Here is a 20064-nt window from a genome sequence, read left to right as displayed (position 1 = left end):
GCACTGTGAACCAACATGAGCAATGAACTTTTACTTTAGATTTTTACTAACTAATGTTAACAAAGATTAATAAATGCTTTAAAAAATGCTTTGTTAGATCATGTTAATGCATTAACTAACAAATGAGACCTTGTTGTAAAGTGTTACCAATATATGTTCAATCACGTTTTTGATAAATCAACTGAAATGGCCTATTTAGTCATTTTTGAATTATTATTATTATATAGGCTATATAAACGTTTAAACAGTTTTCTGTTTGAGAAGATTCTCTTTCAGATTAAACATTTAAAATGAATGAATCAATTATTAGTTATTCAAATAGTTGTATGAGATTGGATGAATTAAATGATTGATCGTTGATTTTATCATGAAAAGGGACAACAAAATACATATTACGTACAAAATACGTAATAACTGAAACGCCATTCTTATTTTTGGCTACATTAATGTTAGTTATGTTGCATGTAAAGCATGTACTGTATGAATATTCAGAGAATTATAAAATGAAATTATTTTTATTATAGAAATTGTTCTGCGAGACTTCTAGGGAAGACAAATACTTATATTTTGACATAAACAAAACTGAATTACATCGAAGACACAATCTACCGTTTTAAGCTACCAAACATTTTCCTCTTCCAGTTCAGCAGTCACCATGTTCAACAGCTTGCTTTTGTCTGCAAGCTTTGGAAAACAAATTCTGGATTGGCTTCCTTTGAACTCTGTTGCTGTTTTTGTCTTGAAATGATACAGAGATTGTTTGTTTCTACAGGTCCACATTTGAAACAGAAATGGGCAGAAGTTCTTGATATCAGCTGATGATGAAAAAAGAATGATGAATAAGCCTGCACAAATGTTCTTCCGCTCACCGATGCAAGTCCATTTAGTTTGACAGTCCATCCACGGTTGTTATTTTTTTTTTCTTCTTTTTTTTTTTTTGTCATAACATACAATTGGCCATTACATGTACAAATACATCAAAATGACTTAAGTTGGAAACTGAAAAACAGAGATTTTTTTTTCCATTTTACGATATAATACCGGGCACTTTACAGAAGTCTGTTCTCTTTTATTCTTCAAGTCTTTGTGTCCAAAGAATGATAGAGAAGTGGCACTATCCCAGTACAAAAAGGTCCTTTAGAGTCTCCTCTTTTCCTTCCATAGTAAAATACTGCTGAACAGCCCTGCCTTGAAGCCGAGAGACGTCAGGAGATGAAGGAGCTCCTCTCTTTTATCCTCTCCTCTGTTTTCTTTTTTTGTTCTCGTGTGTCTTGTTCTCACTGTAGTCTGGGCCAGTATTGGGACATGTCTGCTTCACTGCCTGGCACTTGGACTGGTACAGACACCCCAGGTGAGATTAGACCTTTAGCATGACAAAAATGAAGGAAATAATTAGGATTGTCATATTATGTCACTTAAGAACATTTCTAAAAAAAAATTTTTTTTTTTTAAATGCATAAAAATGTTAATAAAAATATTAAATCATATAATGATAAATATTAAATTAAATAGAAATAAATAAAAGATTCTTTAAAAAAATAATAAAAATGTAAAAATTGCAGAAAAGTTTATTCTTATCATGCATCACAGATATTTTAGGCATTTTTCTTTGTGTAAAATATGGTATATATTATACATAAGTTATATACATTTGAATAAAAATATAAAATTATTATTATTTAATTTAATATAAATAATATTAAATATATATATTTATAATATTTAAGTTAAAAAACTTTCAAATTACAATTAAAAACATTTATCATATTCAATTATATTAATAATAAATAAAATACAAAAATACTTAATGAAATTATATACATATATATATATATATATATATATACTGTGTATATATATATATGTATGTGTGTGTGTGTGTGTATGTATTTCATTTTTTTGCTTTAGTAGAAGACTAAACACTTACCCGTTGAGGTTGTGCCTGAGGTGGCCATTGATTGGCTGTTCATATGTGCCTGCATGTGCGGTGGTGTGTATGTGTCATAGGTCCGCCCATTCACCGAAGGACTGGTGGGCAACATGCAGGAGTAGGATGAGGTCTGGCTGGGCTGTGGAGGGGAAGAGGGGCAAACCTGTCAGCAACACTCACATCTAATATAAACAGCCTTACAGACCTGCATGCTGTAGTTGCATTAGATTTACAGTGTGCGGAAATATCAAATTACTAATCCTTTGAAACATTGAGGTAGGCACAACAGTGTAGAACAATATAGTGCAGCGTGAAGCACTAAACTGACATACTTGCATAGGAATGTTGTTGGCCATGGTGAAGCTTGGCATTGGTGGCAGAGCGCTGTATGTGTTCGTAAGGGCCGTGTCTGGTCTTCCCAACATGGAGCCCGATGTGAAGGATACTGTTAAAAAAGTAAAAGAAACAAATGTTTCGAAAAAGTCTAAAAACTTAGTTTCTTGTATAATTTCAGTAGTGTTTGCTTATGGCCTTCATGCATTTTAGGGTCTTTACCTGGCGTTGTGGGCTGAGGGATTGGCTGATAAACGCTAGTGCTGAAGCTGCTACTGATGGGTATGTGACTCGAAGAGTTGCTGGCCTGTCTTCTTTGATTTCTTAACTTTTCTTCTCTCCTCCATTTTGCTCTTCTGTTTGAGAACCACACCTGGACGGACATGCTTTAGTTAGTTTTCAAAGACTTTTAAAACAACTTACAACAGTAAGTATCTAGCAGAATGAAGACTGATAAAGTGGGACACTTCAAGTTTAGTATTTAATATTTTCCTTCTGCAATGTAGAGGAGACCCTCGGCTATTTAAAAACCCCATGAAATCTATTGATGGCAGTTTTCTTTTCTGTGTTCAGTGTGTTGACATATTTATCATATATATATGATTTAGTTGCATCACAACTACTTGATAATCCATTGAAGGTTTAGTGGGTGGGACATTCTCATTGAAGACATTTGATTGGACAAAATCTGTGTAGTGCAGGATGAGTCATCAATATTTTTGCACTGTTTTTTCCAAAAGAGAGAGAGACTAAATTTTAAGTGCTTAAAGGGTCCCATTTTACCGGTTTTCATTCTGTTTTTGTAGATTCTGGTGTTTTCGCTCACCTGTATTCTTGCTTCTGGTAAGTCTATTTTCGCAGCAAGTCTCTCTCGCGCAAACACGTCAGGATAGTGCGTTCTCTCAAATTCTGGTGGAAACATTAAAAAATTATGTTAAAAAGAGCTGCAATATCATGCAAAGTAATTTAGCTATCTTTAAATCCAACAAATAAAAGTTTACCAAAAAATTCATATTTTCTAAATGAAGTGTGATTCTGTTGTTTGGTCTTCGCTAGATGCTTTAAATAGTAATAATCTCAATGTTTACCTTTTTCAAGTGCTTCTATTTGTTCTTGTGTGAAAGATGTGCGGTTCCTTTGCAGTTTTCTTTTTAGCTGAAGCCTCATCTGTGTTTCATCCGAGTCTTCCCCATTGGAGCTTATTGAGTTTGTGTTCTCACCACCTCCGTCTGACTGTTGGCAGCCATCTGGAAAGGAAATATAAAATGTAAGATAATTCTTTCTAAAAACATGATTCTCGTTTTCAGTTTGGACTCCATGCTTTAATTAAGGTATATTAGAGTTTGCTTGTCATATTTATGTAGGGACAATGTGGCACAAAATTAGTGGAGCGTTTTGTAGGCTACAGTATCGCCCTCTGCAATGTTGTGGGAAAACATTTCGAGCACTCTCGCTTAGATCTTTCAGCATCGAGTCACAAAGGCTGACGAGCTCGAGGGCTCTACAGAAACGCGATTAAAATGTCCCAGAAATCTTTTCAAATGTTTTTAAAAACCAAACACCCTCTCCCCCCTTTTCATCCCAGAGTTCTTCAATTAGGCTACGGCCACCATATGGGAGTTTGCAGAGCTATTGAGGTGACCACCAATACTTGAATAGGAGAGGGATGCTTTCACAGTCACACAATGCGGGAGAGTAGGGTAACTCTTAAATACTGGCTGTGAGGACGGATGGCAAACTTTCGTGGGTTGAATTTTGAGGACACAATTGGACCAGGCGACAAAAGGATTCTCTCGAGCGGTCATTGTAGCACGAGGATTCCAGTCAACAGACTTTTCAGCTCGGCGTGTTAACCTTTATGCTCTACTGTCATTAATCACTGTCCCTAGGGCCGGCCCGTTCAACCCCGGTTAGGATTTATACCTTCTTATAGGCGCAGGGAGAAAACAGCCAGGCCACCGTGAATGAGACATCGAAATGCGAAGGCTCTTGTTTGTCACAGACAAGGGGATAGGAGTGCCAGTTTTGAGTCGATAAGCTTTAACCCTGCTGTGTTGTTGGACACCATTGCCTAATTAAGCCCACCAGATACATTTGAGCATAAATATTTGAGTTTGAAAAGTCTAAAGAAACTTGTTGATATTTTACACACAGTTGTCTAATATAAATGAAACTCCAGACTGAATGGACTTTTACATGGGTGGTGGTTTAAATAGTCACGTGGCCACAGGCCAAACTTCCAGTCTGTGTCAAAAATTTGGAATGTATAATATTTAAAGGGTCTTTTATGAATTTATTAAACAATGCTCACATGACATGTAAACTATAGTGGAAAAAAAAAGTCTGCCTGTCAGTAAAATATTTTAAATATATAAACATATATAGGCTACAGTAATGTTAGCTTACAACTTGGTTTTTTGGGGTCTTATAGAGCAAATTAGCATTTTTTATAGTTTCCCACAGGTTACAGCAATGAGAATATAACCCAGGTTTATTTAACTGATTTCACACAAGACATATCAAACTATTTGAGAATAAATGAGTTAAAACCGCGTTATGAAACTTAGTTCACCTTTCATATGAGTATTTTTTGGAAGTAGATGATTTGACTAATCAATAAATTATTTAGGTATTTTCTCTAGAGGTGATGAACTAAGTAACAATAATAACCTTAAAGCAATTAAGCTCATAGCATGTCACTGTAAAAAGTGATCAGTTGACTTAACTTAAAAAAAGTGAGGAAACCCTTTGCCTTAAAATTATTAAGTACATAGACTTGACTTAAAAAGTTAAGTTTCCGCAATTGTCAAGTTCACATAACTTAATTTTTTTCAGTTACGCATGGTTTATAACTCAATAATTTTAAGGCAGCTGATAATTATTTACAGTGATATAACCATAGGTTGTATGCAGGTCAGACTAAAACGATAACAAATAATACAAATATTCTGTACATTTTCCCATACTTTTTTACTGGTATGATGTAACTTTAACATGGTCACCCAATCTACAAGCATGTGAAATATTAGGCTACATATCAGGCCTACTAGCTTTCCTTTTCTTTTCAAAGTAATTTATTCATCAAAGACAGTGCGTTTCTATGTTCAAAAAAAAAAGTTTTAAAAGGTCTTTGTGTTTAGTATCCACACTTTTCAAGAGCTAATCCGAATGTGTGGCCTGTTCTCAAAAGCTTGACCAACTGTCGCCAGATTTAGGATTTGTTTTCTCTGAGAAAGGCGGTGGGAAATAAAATCATTCCTTATTGGGGCGTTGTCGTAACCGGTGAGGCGGAAGGCAAGCAAAAAATGTGGCAAAACAACCGCGGCATCTTTCAGCTGTGGAGGCCTTGATCAAAACATGCGAGGACCCTTGGAAAAGGAAAAGTGTCCAAATCCTTTAGACGGCTTTAGTGTCCCGGTCCTATGGCGGAGGGAGGGGCTGTTCCTCTGAATGCTATAGAGTTGTCTCTTTTAGCGTCCTGTCAGCCCAGATGAATCCGCGATTTTATTCAGTGTTGCGTGACATTCATCAGATTGCGCCCATATTTCTCTCGCTCAGAAACCTCACCCAGACTAATGTCTATGACGGTTATATAAGAGAGGATCGATAGAAGTAGTTTAGCTACTTACAAAAAGCCTCAAAAATAGCCCAACACAGATAGTGATGGCTGTTATTATATTTTAAACGCAAAGGTTTGAGTTTGTCATAAATCAGAAATGAGATGCTTAACAATGTGGCAATTATATATAAATGAGCAATTAATCGATAAAAAAAGTAAATAATTAAAAGTAAATAAGCATGTTATCTCGCGTGTATGTTATGGTTTTATCGTTTTCGTCTTAAACATTCTGGTATACGAGGCCACTTGACAATAAACCGTAGGCTATTAAATATGCATAGCCATATAGGCTACTTGTTATGTAGCATGTCAGGCGAAATCAAATTAGTCCAGTATCTTGTACTATATAGTTTTAGTAGGCTAAACATGTCTAATTTTTCTCATAAAAACATGTTAAATATTATAGGCTGTATTATAAGTATTTTTGCTCATGTGAACCAGCTTTAGGATAGGCTACTCCTTGGAAAAGCTCCAAAAAAGTTGCTGCAACCAGTCACTGATTTGACACGCCGATGTCAGGCTATACAGACATTAATTATCTATATTTGTATCTTTTTATGTCGGTCTTTCGTTGAGTAGCGCCTTTAACACTATAACAACTCTAATTGGCAAACGTTGCCATATCATGTCCAGGGTGTCTCCGGTGGAACATTTCCACAGCTGTCTCCTCGAACTAAACACGTATTTAAGTCACCTTAATGGGAAACAAAACGTTCTCTAATGAGCTATTACATAGCGACAGAACTGTTCTCATAACACATTTTTCTGTGTGACAGAAACATATTTTGCAAAGGGAATCTACACACGGTTCCCTGTTTATTTCGATGTCTCTTTCTTATGAACTGTGAATGTGGATTGCAACTCGAATTACTATTCGTAATTTTTATATTATCTTTATGGCATATCATTTAATAATTCAAGGTATTTAATTCAATTATAAATATTATAACAGTAATTTACAACATATAATTTATGAAGCATTTATTTAAATTTATATATAACAATTATTAAAAACTATATGGAATTTAAAAACTAAAAACATTATTATTATTATTATTACGGTAGCCTAATTGTTTTACCTTTTTAGATAATAATTCATCATTAATTACTCTGAATCAACATGCATGCTAAACTTTCCATATATTGTAATCATTATGTCCACAACTTTACTACAATGAGCTTATTGTTTCTCATTATACATTGTTAGCTAACTGCGTGATTTGTACTTGTACATTTCTGAAATACATTACTTGGACACAACCACCTCTGGTAACACTTCACTCTAAATTGCATGCATTTTCTGTAAATCTGCTTTGAAACAATATGTATAGTGAAAAGCGCTATACAAATAAATGTGGATTGAATCCAGATAGCAAAATAACAATCAGCGAATGCAATGCCCCCTTTTGCACCATCTTCCTCTATGGAAAGTAAAATAGCCATACCTTGATTGGGCTGTCCTGGCACTGAGGTTCCGGGGTACCAGCCCGGCCGGGTCCCCCACGTGCCGGTCTGACCGTTCAGCATCCTCAGCTTTTCATACATGCCATCTGCGCCCATCTGTTGCTTTTCGCTAGCCAGGTTGCGCAGTACTCTGTTTATCGATGACACCTGAAAGACGAACCCAAAGATGCGGCACATTAATTAAAGCGCGCGTCCGCGAAGTGGCATCTTGGCTTTCGGAACGATTGGCCCCATTTCTACACAGGCCTACATGCCAGAGCATTACATCGCATTGCATTGTCCTCTAGCGAGGAGATTACAGCAGTGGCCGGGGGTGGCTGATGTTGGAGAATGTTCACGTTCAAGGTCATAGTGCATGCATTTAAGCAACAAAGCAATCAAATTATTACGCATTAACTCATGATGTTGTTAATTAATTCATGGCAACTTCTCTGAATGAACTTACACTGGGTATATTATCGTTTGTGCAGACCCCGTCTGATAGCAGCCTGTCTCGGATTTCCCACGCGAAGATTGACGGACACTCCCTCTTGTACTGGGCAATTTTGCCGACCACCTCTGGAGTCGCTACTCGTGGTTTACTTCCTCCGATCGCCCTGGGTCTGATGGAGCCTGTTTCATAGTATCTACCCAAGATTTTGCTCACACAGCCGTTCGACACCTAGATGGAAAACAAAAGAAACAATTCACATACATTATTTAAAACTAGTGTGAAATGTTAAGTGTATGCTGCAAGCAATGATAAGCTTACGTTTTCATTGTCCAGCACTTGGACTTTTGCATCAGCATGGGTCTATAACACAAGAAATACCTTTAACACAAAAAATATGTCTTCAGTGGTACGAGAAATGATGCACTTTTTAAAAATGCATTTCGCTCGCCAAATTTTAAAAATTGCCAAATGGAAAAAAAGATGAGAAGTGCTTCGATCCATTCCACAAGACCACTGTTTTTATGCATTCCAAAATGAAATTTGAAATGAATCCTCGTTGCTCGCTGGCATTAATAATGCAAAGGTTTATTTTAAAAAAAAAGAAAAAATTGCTATGCAGCTGGGAAAAAGTAGTATGAAACAGCACAAATGTGACACAAAACTACTGTAAAGTTATTGCAGTTGTTTTGGTGAAGAGTTAACATGAAAGGAAAATGCCTTATCATCACCTGCAGAATCCGGGATATGTCACACGGCCGCGCGCCACTGTGAGCGAGTTCAACTATTTTCTGTCTCGTGGAGTCGGGCAGCGGTCTGCCGTTGACGAACACACCGCCGAGCTGGTTCACTCCACTGTGACCTAAAAAAAGAAAAAGCTTGTAATTCACCCAGCATTTAGCAAACCAGACTCTATTCAAACAGAATCCAATCACAGCTGTTTTTATTAATAGAAGCCTTCAGGTCGCAATTGTCTAAAATGAGTCAAGCATTACTAGAGCATTGTCAACAAATCTCAATATTCAGCAGAGACCAGTGTAAATCGCTTTTAAATCAGCATAGCCGGTAATTATTGCTGTTGTTCAGCTGTCATATGTTTTCGACTGTTCTCCAGATGTGCTCGTATAATATCATAATCTCCTAATACACAATTGTAATATAATTACACATGCAGAACATTGATTAAGCGTCAGCGCTCTCGTATGATCTGGAGCAAAACATATCCAACCCACTGAGCCGAGATTTGCGCATCTTTGCAAAGCCTTAAACGGATCAGATGGCGTAATGCTATTTGTGGCATTACACTAAAACTTCTTAAACGCTGCAATGGTTTAAAGCATAGCCCCACACATTAAGTAAAACCTTTTTTTTTTTTTTTTTTTTTTTTTTTTAAGAAAAAGAAAAAGAAAGAAAGAAAAAAGCATCAAGCAATGCACAGCATTTCCTATGTAAGCAATTGGCTTATGTTACTAAAGCCCCCAAAAAGCAGACCAAAGGCACCAAACCTGAAGCCAAAACGGAAAAGCAGCCTTCCCGGTTTGCTTTACTTCTCAGCTCCCTTCCCTCCGAAGCCTCGCGTTAAATTGAGTCCAAGAGCACAAGCTCCTTTGCAATAAATAAGCTCCAAATATAGAAGAGGGGGAAAATATGATGAGCCTGCCTGACATTTGTCTTTAAAATAAAGCTAGCTGCATGTCAAGTTTGAGCTTAATTTCTGGAAATAGGCGGAAGTCGCCCTGGATCATGCATGGAAGGCTAATTGAAAAGATCAGTTGGAGCACTTGTGGCAGGCATGTCACTTTATGACATCGCTCTGCTTTTGAAAATCGCATCGTCACGACAAATAGTAGCATGATAAAACGACCCTTTCTGTCTGCATTTGGATATCACTCAGACTAAATTGGACTCTACTCATTTCCCCTTTAAGGGAAGCTTAATTTTAAGGTAGCCAGGGGCTGTGCGCGTGAACGTTCACGGGGGCGCGCCTCGCCCTTAATATATTAAAAGTGACATTTCTTTTTTTCCCAAGTGACAAACCTCCATTGCCTATATTTAAGCACTGGGAGCAAATTTGCGGGATGCTGTTTTGATCTGCAGGTTAATGCGTAAATCTGCAAAGCCAAATATAAAATCTGTTATATTTTGATTACGCTTTATGAAGATAACGACGAGCTTTATAGTTTATTCTACCTGAGAATTAATTCTGATAATATGTCTAGTAGGCTACTCTTAACATAACGAAATGCAGAATGAAAAACGGAATTCGGAATTACATTTTCTGTTCCGTAATAGACGCATTGAGGATTTATTGGCTTTGAAACCATATGCCGTATGGCTCTTAAATGCATCCACTTGTTTTGAGCTGGCCAACACGCAGATTAGGATATAAAATCAAAACTTTCGCTTGAAAGGTTAAGTCTTAATCGTTCTATAATTCCCCACGGTGAATGGTGTGGGTCTCGCCCAGTGGCAATCATTGCGCGCGCGGTACTCTGTTTCTAATCAATTAATAAGAAGACATATGGTGTCAATTTGGACGCTCCACTCTATATACACCCAAGAGTTATTAGCACAAAGCTTGGGTTGTCGCCTGTGACCTTTAAACAAACCAAAGGCCTAACCCAAATGATATCTATTTATTAATACACGCGAGAAATCACACGGCAACATTTGTGTAGCCTACACTGATTATCCTTGAGAGATAAAAAAAAAAAAAAAAAATTTTTTTACGCCGCGTAATATTTTGTGATTTTATTCCAATAATATTTTTAAAGTGTGGGGATATGATTTGTATTTATTTATCGCTCATTTTGTTTCATGTGCTCTACTTCTGCTGACCTCATTTGAAATGCTTCGTTACTCCAAATTTTTTGCACCTTCCAAAATAGATCATCTTTTCTATGGACGTCAAAATTAGTGACTAAAACAGTACATGAGGACAGAGCAAATAACTGGCACTTACAACAATAAAAGGAATAGAAATGAGAGGATGACATTCAACACACCTTCGTTACAGATGTCATACACCTCTTGTCCAGCATTAAGAGAGAAAATATGTCTCATTTATTGTAATCATAACTTACTCAGTGCTTTCTACAAATGACTAAGTATATGTTTTGCTAGTTGGCCTTCACACATCTCAAAGACAGACACATAAGCGCATGTAATTTATTCATGCTCTACAACACTCAATGCCGCATCAAAGCTCAGTCTATTATTTCACTCTCGCGGTGTTTCATAAACATGAGAGAACTTCCATCAGAATCATGCAATGTCAATTTCGTCTCTGCTAATGGACTAGGTGGATTGGCCGCCGATGCTAACATTAATTCAGCAATTATTTAAAAGCAAGTCAAGCAGAAACATCCTCTCTCTCTAATACACACACACACACACACAATTATGCAAAGAGCATATGGGTTAGACACTCTAACTAGGTTGTGTAGCTATGCAGGCTTTCTATGTGACTTTTTTTTAATTCAGGAAATTTCTCACAGATAATGTAATTATTGCTCTCTCAAATGTAGCCGTACGAATTGAAATACTGGAATAAAGTTCCATAAAACTGTAAAATAGTTCAAGTCAGGCTTGAGTTTAGCAGTGAGTTTAGCTTAGTGCTCAGCTACTTTGAGGGAGCTGTATGAATGACAGGCAAAAATGTTGGCAGCATGCACGCGCCCAACACCCCTGACGAACAGTGTAAACTGCCTTCACTAATATACCAAAACAAATGCCTTTCTGGCTTGACGCCTCTCACGGTTTTCCTCGTGTTTATTTTTTCGCTCACCATTTTATTTAATAGACAAAAACGCATTTCAGAAAAAGAAAAGAACTCCACTTACTGTTTTGCATCATGGACGCGACGCCAGACTCCCACGTGGCCCGGTTATAGTATTCTATTAGTCATAAAGAAACAATAATATTGGTCAGTTTCACATTTTTAAATCATGTGTATTGCAGTGCAATTTTGTGTTAGACTTGTGTGCAAGAAAGTTACGGACAATATTGTGTGCATGGGCTAAAGCTTCAGCATTTTATTTTTGCATTCATGCTGCAAAAAGTGAGAATTAAAAAAAAATACTGTCTCCACAAATACACTTATGCCCAGGGTTTAAACTTGCCTGGAAACAGAGTTGACTGTCCGCTTAAAACAATTTATAGACTCGCATCTGCTTCACTCTATTAAAATATCCCTAGGACAAAGCAAAGAAATTTATTAGTACACCTAGCTGTAATTATTTATTTAGCATTACAACTAAATCTAATATAAGCTTCTTTTAATTTTTTAAATTTTTAAATTTAAATTTAAATTTAAATTTTTTTAGATATTGTTTTTATTACTAATGCAGTAATTAATTTATGTGTTTATTATAGATAAGTTTTAGTTTGGTTAAGGTTTCTAATTTTATTATTGTTGTTGTAATTATTAATAGTGTTTTTATTATTATACTTATTATTATACGAAATATTCTCGACATGTACATCTGCTTTTCCCCTACAAAACTTCAAATGTTGTTGGCAAGGCCTACTTTTTTTCCCCTCCCCTTCAGATCCTCTCTTCTGGTGACACACGCTGTCTACCTCGCCTGGCTGCGCTGGAAAAGTAAAGCCAGGAGGGGTGAGGGGTCCCCGACAAAGCCCCGCTGAATTTTAACAATAGCTTTCTTTCTCCCTCTACACCAAAACCCAGAGAGTAAAACCCGGGCTCCCTAACTAGCTACACCGCTTCCAACTAAACGTACCAACAACTCTCAGAAAATACAAAGAGCTGAAGGGAGCGAGTCCCCCTCCTCCTCCTCTTCCTCCTCCTTCAGCATACCCCCCCTTCACCCGCATCAGCCAGTGCAGCTCACTATGACCCGGTGCCCGTTACCTCAATGCCTTTTTGTTTGTCTCGTTGCGCGAAATAGAAAAGTAATTTCTTGTTATAAGTATCTGGAGGTAATTGTGTTACTGGTATATGTCGTTAAGGGCTGTAAAAAAATGTACAACAGCGCAGTGGGGCGCTCAATTGGTAAAAGACAATTGCAATAAAGAACCCATTCAATACATTTACCGAAAAGGAGGCCACTGAAGAAATACTCCCTTGCTTTGATTTTTTCTTTTTCTTTTTAAGTAGATGGATTGTGTGCGCGGTTTACAGTGCACAGCAACAAATAAATACATAGCCTACACTAATTGCAAGCGTTGAGTTGCACGTGTTTCATTAAATAACATTTATAATTTTAATAATGTACTGTATTGCTTTTTAATTGAAATTATTTGTAACAATCTTTTTAACATTTCACGTTTTCTCAAATTTCTACAAATACGGAAAATCAAATTATTTTTTTAAATTGCAAATAAATGTTTTTGTCATTTTTACTAAGTAAACTATTTAGTATTTCCATGTGGGCTATTTAAGGTATTCTGCCTGCACTTATCTTTTTAGTTAATGATCTGTTTTAATAGTGCTGTCTGTAATTGACAGGGCCTAATCTGCATTTTGTTCGTTCTAATGTGCAACATGAAGGCTCTTAATTAAGCACACTTATTCTCAAGCCTTTGATATTCTGCGGAAAGTACATTCGAGGGAAAGTTTCGAAAGTTGGAAACGATGCGGATTTATATCGCAACAGATTTATAAAGCTGCTATACGTAGCCTATAATGCAGGATATAAAATGCTGTCACCGTTTAAAATAGAATCAGGTGCATTTAATTTTACATCATTTAAAAAGTGTCGAATTTAATATGTATGTATACATCAACGTACACACATAATAATACCGATAATATTTTTCAGTTCGTTTTTTTTAATACAAACTAAACAACAAAATGCAGTAACCTTAACGGTTAAGTTTGAAGTTTAGACTTTAATGTAATTCTCTGCTTATTAAAAGTAAGTATTTGGACAAAGAAGGCAGCAGTGCCCTGACTGAAAAGCAAAACACCAAGTTCACGGTGCGAGTTGGTGCTGGCGCCCGGCTGAATGTGATGGTGTGATTCAACCTGACACTCCACCTCATCGGGTCATTGCGTTCCCATTTTCAGGACTGATCGCGGTCTTGGCCTACTGTGACTTTTGCTTTCTCTGTCATAAATAAGAACTTTGCTTGGCACAAAACTTGACATAGCTGAAGCACAAAAAGGCAAAGAGCGTCCGTGAAAATCAATGATTTAGTTTGCCACCACGAGGCCATGCAGCTTTAAGTTTTCAGTTTTAGTTTTTTTTTTTTTTTTTTAAGGACACAAATAACTTTAGTAGCAGTCAATTTTTCCCCCTCATAATTATTATTTACAAACCAACAGTTTTTCTTTTTAAAGCTGGCGTGTACATTTAACAAGAATTTTCACTTAAGCGGTGCATATGCGTGCGAGTTGCTCAAAACAGAAGAATGTCTTAACTTACCTTTTTGAGGCATAGTTCCAACAGCCTTCGTATCCTCGCTGAAATACTTCGTTTACAATAAGGAGAAGGCTCTGAAGAAAATCGTCCTCAAACAGTTTGTCTTTTATAGTTTCCAACTGATGGTCTGTGTGGAAAATTTAAATTCCCTGCGAAGGAAACAGAGATTGACAATAAAATGGGATGTCAAGACTGCGCGAGACTGAAAAATGTGCGCTCGTGGTAGTGAGTGAGAGAGAGAGAGAGAGAGGGGGGAAAGAGGGAGAGGGAGCGAGAGAGAGAGGGCGCGCACCTATGCTGATTGGTGATAGCACTCGTGTATTAATGTATGTGTTCCTGGTCTGTGCCTCGCCTCCTCTCCTCTTCAGTGGCCCATTAGCTGAGCCTGACCTCTGTCATCATCTCCCAGCAAAACACTTCCTCCTGCCCCGGTGACAGAGCGGGAAACAGGGCAAAAAAAAAAAAAACTAGTTTTTTTTTAACCCTACTTAATCACTCCTCATAAGCAGATGATTCTCTACCAGTTTTTGCATTGGCATATTTGGCCGATCGGACTATTGAATTCTGGGTGACTTGGCACTTTAATTGAAAAAAAGTTTTTGGCATAGGCTAAGCTACAAAATGTTCTTGGAATTACCAAAGAAGTCTACCATGATTTCGGTTTAACACGAGCATTGTCATGGTACAGAAACTGTACTTTTTGTAGTCAAATATTATTAAAGGGAGCAGGCTACAAATAATAATTTCGGTAACACTTTATTTTATGTCATTGTTGCATATGTTGTGTATAGTAATAACTACAAATTATGCATATATCTAACCCTAAACCAAACCCTAATCATAACCCTATAATAACTGTAAAAAATAAATAAATAAAAATGTGCTGCCTTAAAATTAAAATTAAAAGTACAATCAACTTGGATGTTTAAGTCATTTCAACTTAAATTACATTAAACTGACCTTAAACATTTAGTTGAATCTTGTATAACATAAAAAAGTGGAAAATTGCTTAACTTATTTGGGTGAGTTAAAGCAATGTAAAACATGTTGTCATAACTTATTGATCATATATATTTTTTATAATATTACTCAGTACTTAAATGCATTACAGTGTAACAAACCTTAAAATAAAATGTATAGGCCTAACCATAATTTCTTAAGTGTTGGCTTTTTTCTATATAAATTGTACTTAACCCCATTAATATTGTGTTAATGTACGCTACTCTTGTCCACTGAAACGAGCGCAAACTTTCTCCACGTGTCATTGTTGACTTGGTGTCTGAGAATGTCATCAGCCTTTAGGGCGCGCGCTCAATGATCAGTTGGGAGACCCCATACTATTTACATTAATAGCGTGATTTGTTGTCGTTTTTCAGCGGGAGAAAAAGAAACTCCGTGTCGTGGGTTGCCAAGGGGGAAATGAAAATATCATTACGTCCATGGCCGGACACTTAAACTACATTTGTTGATTGCTTGGACATTAGCACACACCTCGGTAAACCCCAAAGCAACCCCTCCGCGCCTGTGTTCGAGGTTACATGCGCTGCACTCTCAGCTCGCCACTCGCAGCTTGGGGTGTTCCACCCGTTCACTGGAGTGGAATAGATTCCGGGTTGGGATACAAGAACTGGAGATGGGGAGGGGAGGGGGGTACGTAGTATAGCATGGTGGGACAGCTTTAAAGAGAGACAAAATGTGTTGGGACGCACGGAGCATAAAATTAAGCTGTGGTTGCATACACTTGACTTCGTTTTGACATGTGAAAAGTGCTAAAAGTCGGAGCTCATCAATAAACTATCGCGAAAGTGAATGCGAGCTCTGACAACCATTGCATTCCCCACTATAGCACAATGAGGAAACAAACGACACTGCCAAAGAGTCTGCATCGCAATGAAAGGCCGCTTGAATGGGAGTCGGATAATGAGCTGGCGCGACCGTCATGCACTGTCATCTCGGGTCCTGCGGTGCGACCCCTCCACACCGTTTGATATTTTCCAATATTTTCCCTCTCCTCGCCATTTCAAGTTTTTGCTGGTGAAGGATTCACCTCTTAATGCAACACGTTGTTCTACTGCACCGATTCAAACGTTTGTTATTAGTGTTTTTGGTGTGTGTGTGTGTGTGTGTGTGTGTACTATACGACCCCATACTGTTTAAAATATTCATAGCAAGCTAAGTGATTGTTGTTCTTAAAATAGATCAGTTTTAATCACTTTAAAAAATGTAAAGGTTCTTCAATGGTTATTTTGAGCAATTCCGGGTTTAGCAAATAATCTTATTAAGAATCAGAGGTCTTAAATTTAGCTATTGTTTTAAAAAGTTTAAACAGTTATTAATGTTTCGTTAGCTGTTCTTCAGAACCTAGCCTATTTGTTTTTAACGTTCAATTAAAAGTTTTTATTGATGATTCCATGACGTCATGTAAAACTATTTTGGTTCTAATTGGAACGTTTACTTTTAAGAGTGTATAGGCCTATATAAAGTAAATCAAAACATCCTTATGGAAAATAATAGCCTATTTACGCTATCGTTTAACCACGCAGCTTTTAAAGATACAACCTGTTTAAATCAAATATTTGACTAGTTCGAGACTTTTCACACGGATGGACTCTTGTAGTCCTCCCATCAATTAGCACAGTTCGGATTAGCAGTCAGTGGTGTTTGCTCATGAAAAAGAACCTAATCTTGTCGTTATTTCCCTCAGGCAAAATAGACGGTGCCTCGCCTCTCCCTAAAAGTTTTCAACAGGGAGAAGAAAAAACTAATAATAAGGGGCGGGGACAGGACTGAATGCAGCTGACGTCAGAGAGAGAGAGAGAACTAGAGAAAGACTGGCTCTTATTAAGGCAATGTGGGAAAAGTTTATCGGCCAGTGCAAGCCCCACATCCAGTCACCATGTTCTGGGGGAGGGGACTTGCTAAAGTGTATGTGTGTGTATGTGTGTGTGTGCGCGCGTGTGTGTGTGGTTGCCCACAGCGACAGACCACCACACTGGCAAAGGGCCCTGCTATGTATGTAACTCTAGGATCTAAAAGAAGCAAGTTACACATTATTCCATTTCATTAGGCTATAATAGACAGAAGTTGTCTTGGGCTGATAATTTTAATTGTTATTTCCGTTCTTTCTTTTACTGATTACTGGAGAGGATAAACCCGGAGAATAGTTTTGCATCAGCCTGGTGGGAAGATTTAAATTATTTCGATAACATGACGTGTTTCAGTTGTGACAGAGTTTATGGGACGTGTAATCTGCATTCAGGGCAAAGTTTATGCATTGCAGGTCAAATGGGAACTTTAATCTTAAAATTAATGTTAAATTAACGACTGTATAGCCATAGTGAATTAGTGCAATTTGCATAGTAGCCATTGATAATGGTTAAAATATTTATTCTCTTACATTTAAATGCACAGTTTTTAACTACACTAATTCTGCTTTATGGGAAGAATTATATTGTATTATGGAAAGTTTAATATCTTATATAAAATATTCCTTTATGGCAAATAAAATATTATTAAAAGATCATTCATTAATTTATCTCTTATTTATCTTACATTTATTTTAGTAGTCTATTATATATATATATATATATATATATATATATATATATATATATATATATATATATATATATATATATATTTATAATTTGATTCTGTAACTTACTTGCGAAGGTATATAATACTTCAAATACGTTTTCGACTTTTTGTTTATTTAGTAGCCTAATATTAAATTAAGCTTTACAAATGCGCGACGTCCCATATTTTTATAATAATGAAAAGGTTGTTAATTAGTTATTTGGTTGAATGATATTTACTCTCATTTGACAGATTACATATTTCTCATAATCATTCCTCGTGAGGATCTCCTGTATACAGATGTCCTTCAAGGCTTTACGTTGTTGCACATAAAGCAATTGTCTGGCATGGTGTCAAAAACGAGTATTAAGTATTGAAGAAGAATATATGAATTTCACGGCATAGTTTTAGGGCAAAAAAAACTGCTGCATGCCAATCATATTTGTTATTGCTGGAGATTAACAGAGCCCAAAATGATGTCAGCGCAACAATGTGATCATATGGTATAAAGAAGAATTCAGAACGTCGTAAACTTACCTCAATAAACGCTATAGCCTTTGAGTGATTTCGTTAAGAGAGGAACGTTTCCAAACGAGACAAGCGTAAAGAGTGTCTAGAAAGCACCCCTCCGGATCCGTTCACAAAACTACTCCCAAAGTAAACGATATCCAGTCCAACAAGCCGAAAAGGGAACCACGGGAAAAGTTGTGAGAGATTGTAAACCCCTCTTTGTAGTATGGATGAAAATACTAGCCTATTTAACAGATGAAAGTGTTCATCTCCCTCGTGTTTCTTACGACACACGCAAACGTCGCACGTTAACTGTTGTCTCGACGAGTTCAAAATACCTCACTTTAAACGTGGTTCGGAATAAAAAAGACGTCCTCGTCTCACCATCAACTTTCTCTAAATATTAACCTCAACCTGGCAGTGATTGGCTAGAGTGACGGGCCACGTCACAATTGACGCCATTTATCATTCCCCAAACCGGGAAGTTGAAAGAACGGCTGTCTGCTGTGTGCGTTTATAAGCCATAAGAAGTTTCTTTGAGGTTCCTCCGAATCTAAATGTAGCAATTTAAAACGAACCACCATGAAAAGAATGTCTGAATAGTGAGTTATAATTTTTGCAGCCTATGATTTCTTTAAAACACAATCGAGCACTTTTTGTTGTGATACAATAGACCTATAGATTCAAAATAGGATTAAAATGAAATGCACGTGCAATATTGCAATTCCTTTATGCGGTTACACTTTATTTTAATGTGTCATTGTTGTAATAATGTAAGTACTGTGTAATATTATTTAACAACATGTAGCCTTACTGTAAGGTAAGGGTAGGATTAGGTAGGATTTGGTTGAGGGTTACATGAAGTACATGTAACATATGTAACAAGGACACTGTAAAATAAAGTGTTACCATTATGCTGTTTAAAAACTGTCACCAGCAGAAAATATAACAACTTAAAACTCATCATGTTTGCTATTGCACTTCTAAATGACGTTTAGTGTCATGGGACTCCATAGGCCTATATATGTTATGGAATTGATGTTTGTCCATATGCACGCGCAGTAATAACACAAACGCTTTATTTCATGTTGTCAGATGTGCATGTATAAAATAGCCAATTAAAATGGCTTATTCCGCAGTTGGGAGCGTGTTATTGAATCAAGGAGCTATGCAACCAACGTAACTGTTAATAGTAGTCTAATTAAAGACTATAAACATAATATCTTTGTACTAAAGATCACAGCAGTTTCATAAAAGTAGGCCTATGCACATTTTCAAAAGGGAGAGCACATGAGAATCAAGTGCTGCCACCGTTTAGACCCCGTGAATCCGGTGCAACCCAGCAGAGTTCTTGAGATCTCCACTGGAAACCGCACGTTCTGGCCCCGCTTATCAGGCTGTCAATAAAGCGAGATGGGGATGCTAAAGCCGGGCCAGGTGCTGTCTCTCCCTCTCTCCGCTGGCCTGCACTCCAGAGCGCGATCAGGCGGAAACTTAAATCTGTCCAGCCAGCTTTCCCTTACGCCGACCCTCTGCTTCCAAGCGTGTGTGTGTGTGTGTGTGTGTGTGTGTGTGTGTGTGTGTGTGTGTGTGTGTGTGAGAGAGAGAGGAAAGCAAGGGGAGCCCCCCCGACACACATAACCATTCCTACTTATCACTTATCTAACAATCTTATTTCCACTGGCTTTAGTGGAACACCATCGAGAGTTAAAGTTGCAGTAAAAATATCTTATGGATATTTTTTTTAATTTTTTTTTTAAGAAATATAGATAGATAGATAGATATAGCCTATACATAAAACATAAGCCTAAACATA

At 37.1% G+C, this 20064-nt stretch overlaps 1 protein-coding gene across 9 annotated transcripts; it reads right to left on the bottom strand.

Annotated features, from left to right (window-relative positions):
• Nucleotides 1–357: 357 nt before the first annotated feature.
• Nucleotides 358–18627, bottom strand: pax6a (paired box 6a). 9 transcript variants are annotated; one of them, XM_082159549.1, is made up of 15 exons: nt 18276–18627; nt 14166–14311; nt 11898–11969; nt 11619–11672; nt 10782–10811; nt 8508–8638; nt 8098–8139; nt 7792–8007; nt 7328–7493; nt 3352–3510; nt 3090–3172; nt 2486–2636; nt 2263–2375; nt 1928–2069; nt 358–1363 (listed from the first exon to the last, which is right to left on the bottom strand). In XM_082159549.1, exons 4-15 carry the CDS (start codon nt 11629–11631, stop codon nt 1278–1280), a joined length of 1332 nt encoding a protein of 443 aa, XP_082015675.1. In that variant the 5' UTR covers nt 11632–11672; nt 11898–11969; nt 14166–14311; nt 18276–18627; the 3' UTR covers nt 358–1277. The 9 variants fall into 9 exon arrangements, with proteins under 9 accessions (XP_082015675.1, XP_082015676.1, XP_082015678.1 ...); XM_082159550.1 differs by having other exon boundaries at nt 10782–10805; XM_082159552.1 differs by lacking the exon at nt 10782–10811.
• Nucleotides 18628–20064: the final 1437 nt, after the last annotated feature.

Source organism: Leuciscus leuciscus (assembly GCF_965113295.1).
Source record: "Leuciscus leuciscus genome assembly, chromosome: 25".
NCBI lineage: Eukaryota > Metazoa > Chordata > Actinopteri > Cypriniformes > Leuciscidae > Leuciscus > Leuciscus leuciscus.
This window is presented reverse-complemented; position numbering and strand designations above follow the sequence as displayed.

Excerpts from the sequence above, each read along its gene's own strand:
- pax6a (XM_082159544.1), bottom strand. Across the intron at positions 8,008-8,097 it reads AAGTGCTGGACAATGAAAAC|GTGTCGAACGGCTGTGTGAG; the intron begins GTAAGCTTATCA and ends TTTTCCATCTAG. Across the intron at positions 2,637-3,089 it reads TACCAGAAGCAAGAATACAG|GTGTGGTTCTCAAACAGAAG; the intron begins GTGAGCGAAAAC and ends ATGTCCGTCCAG.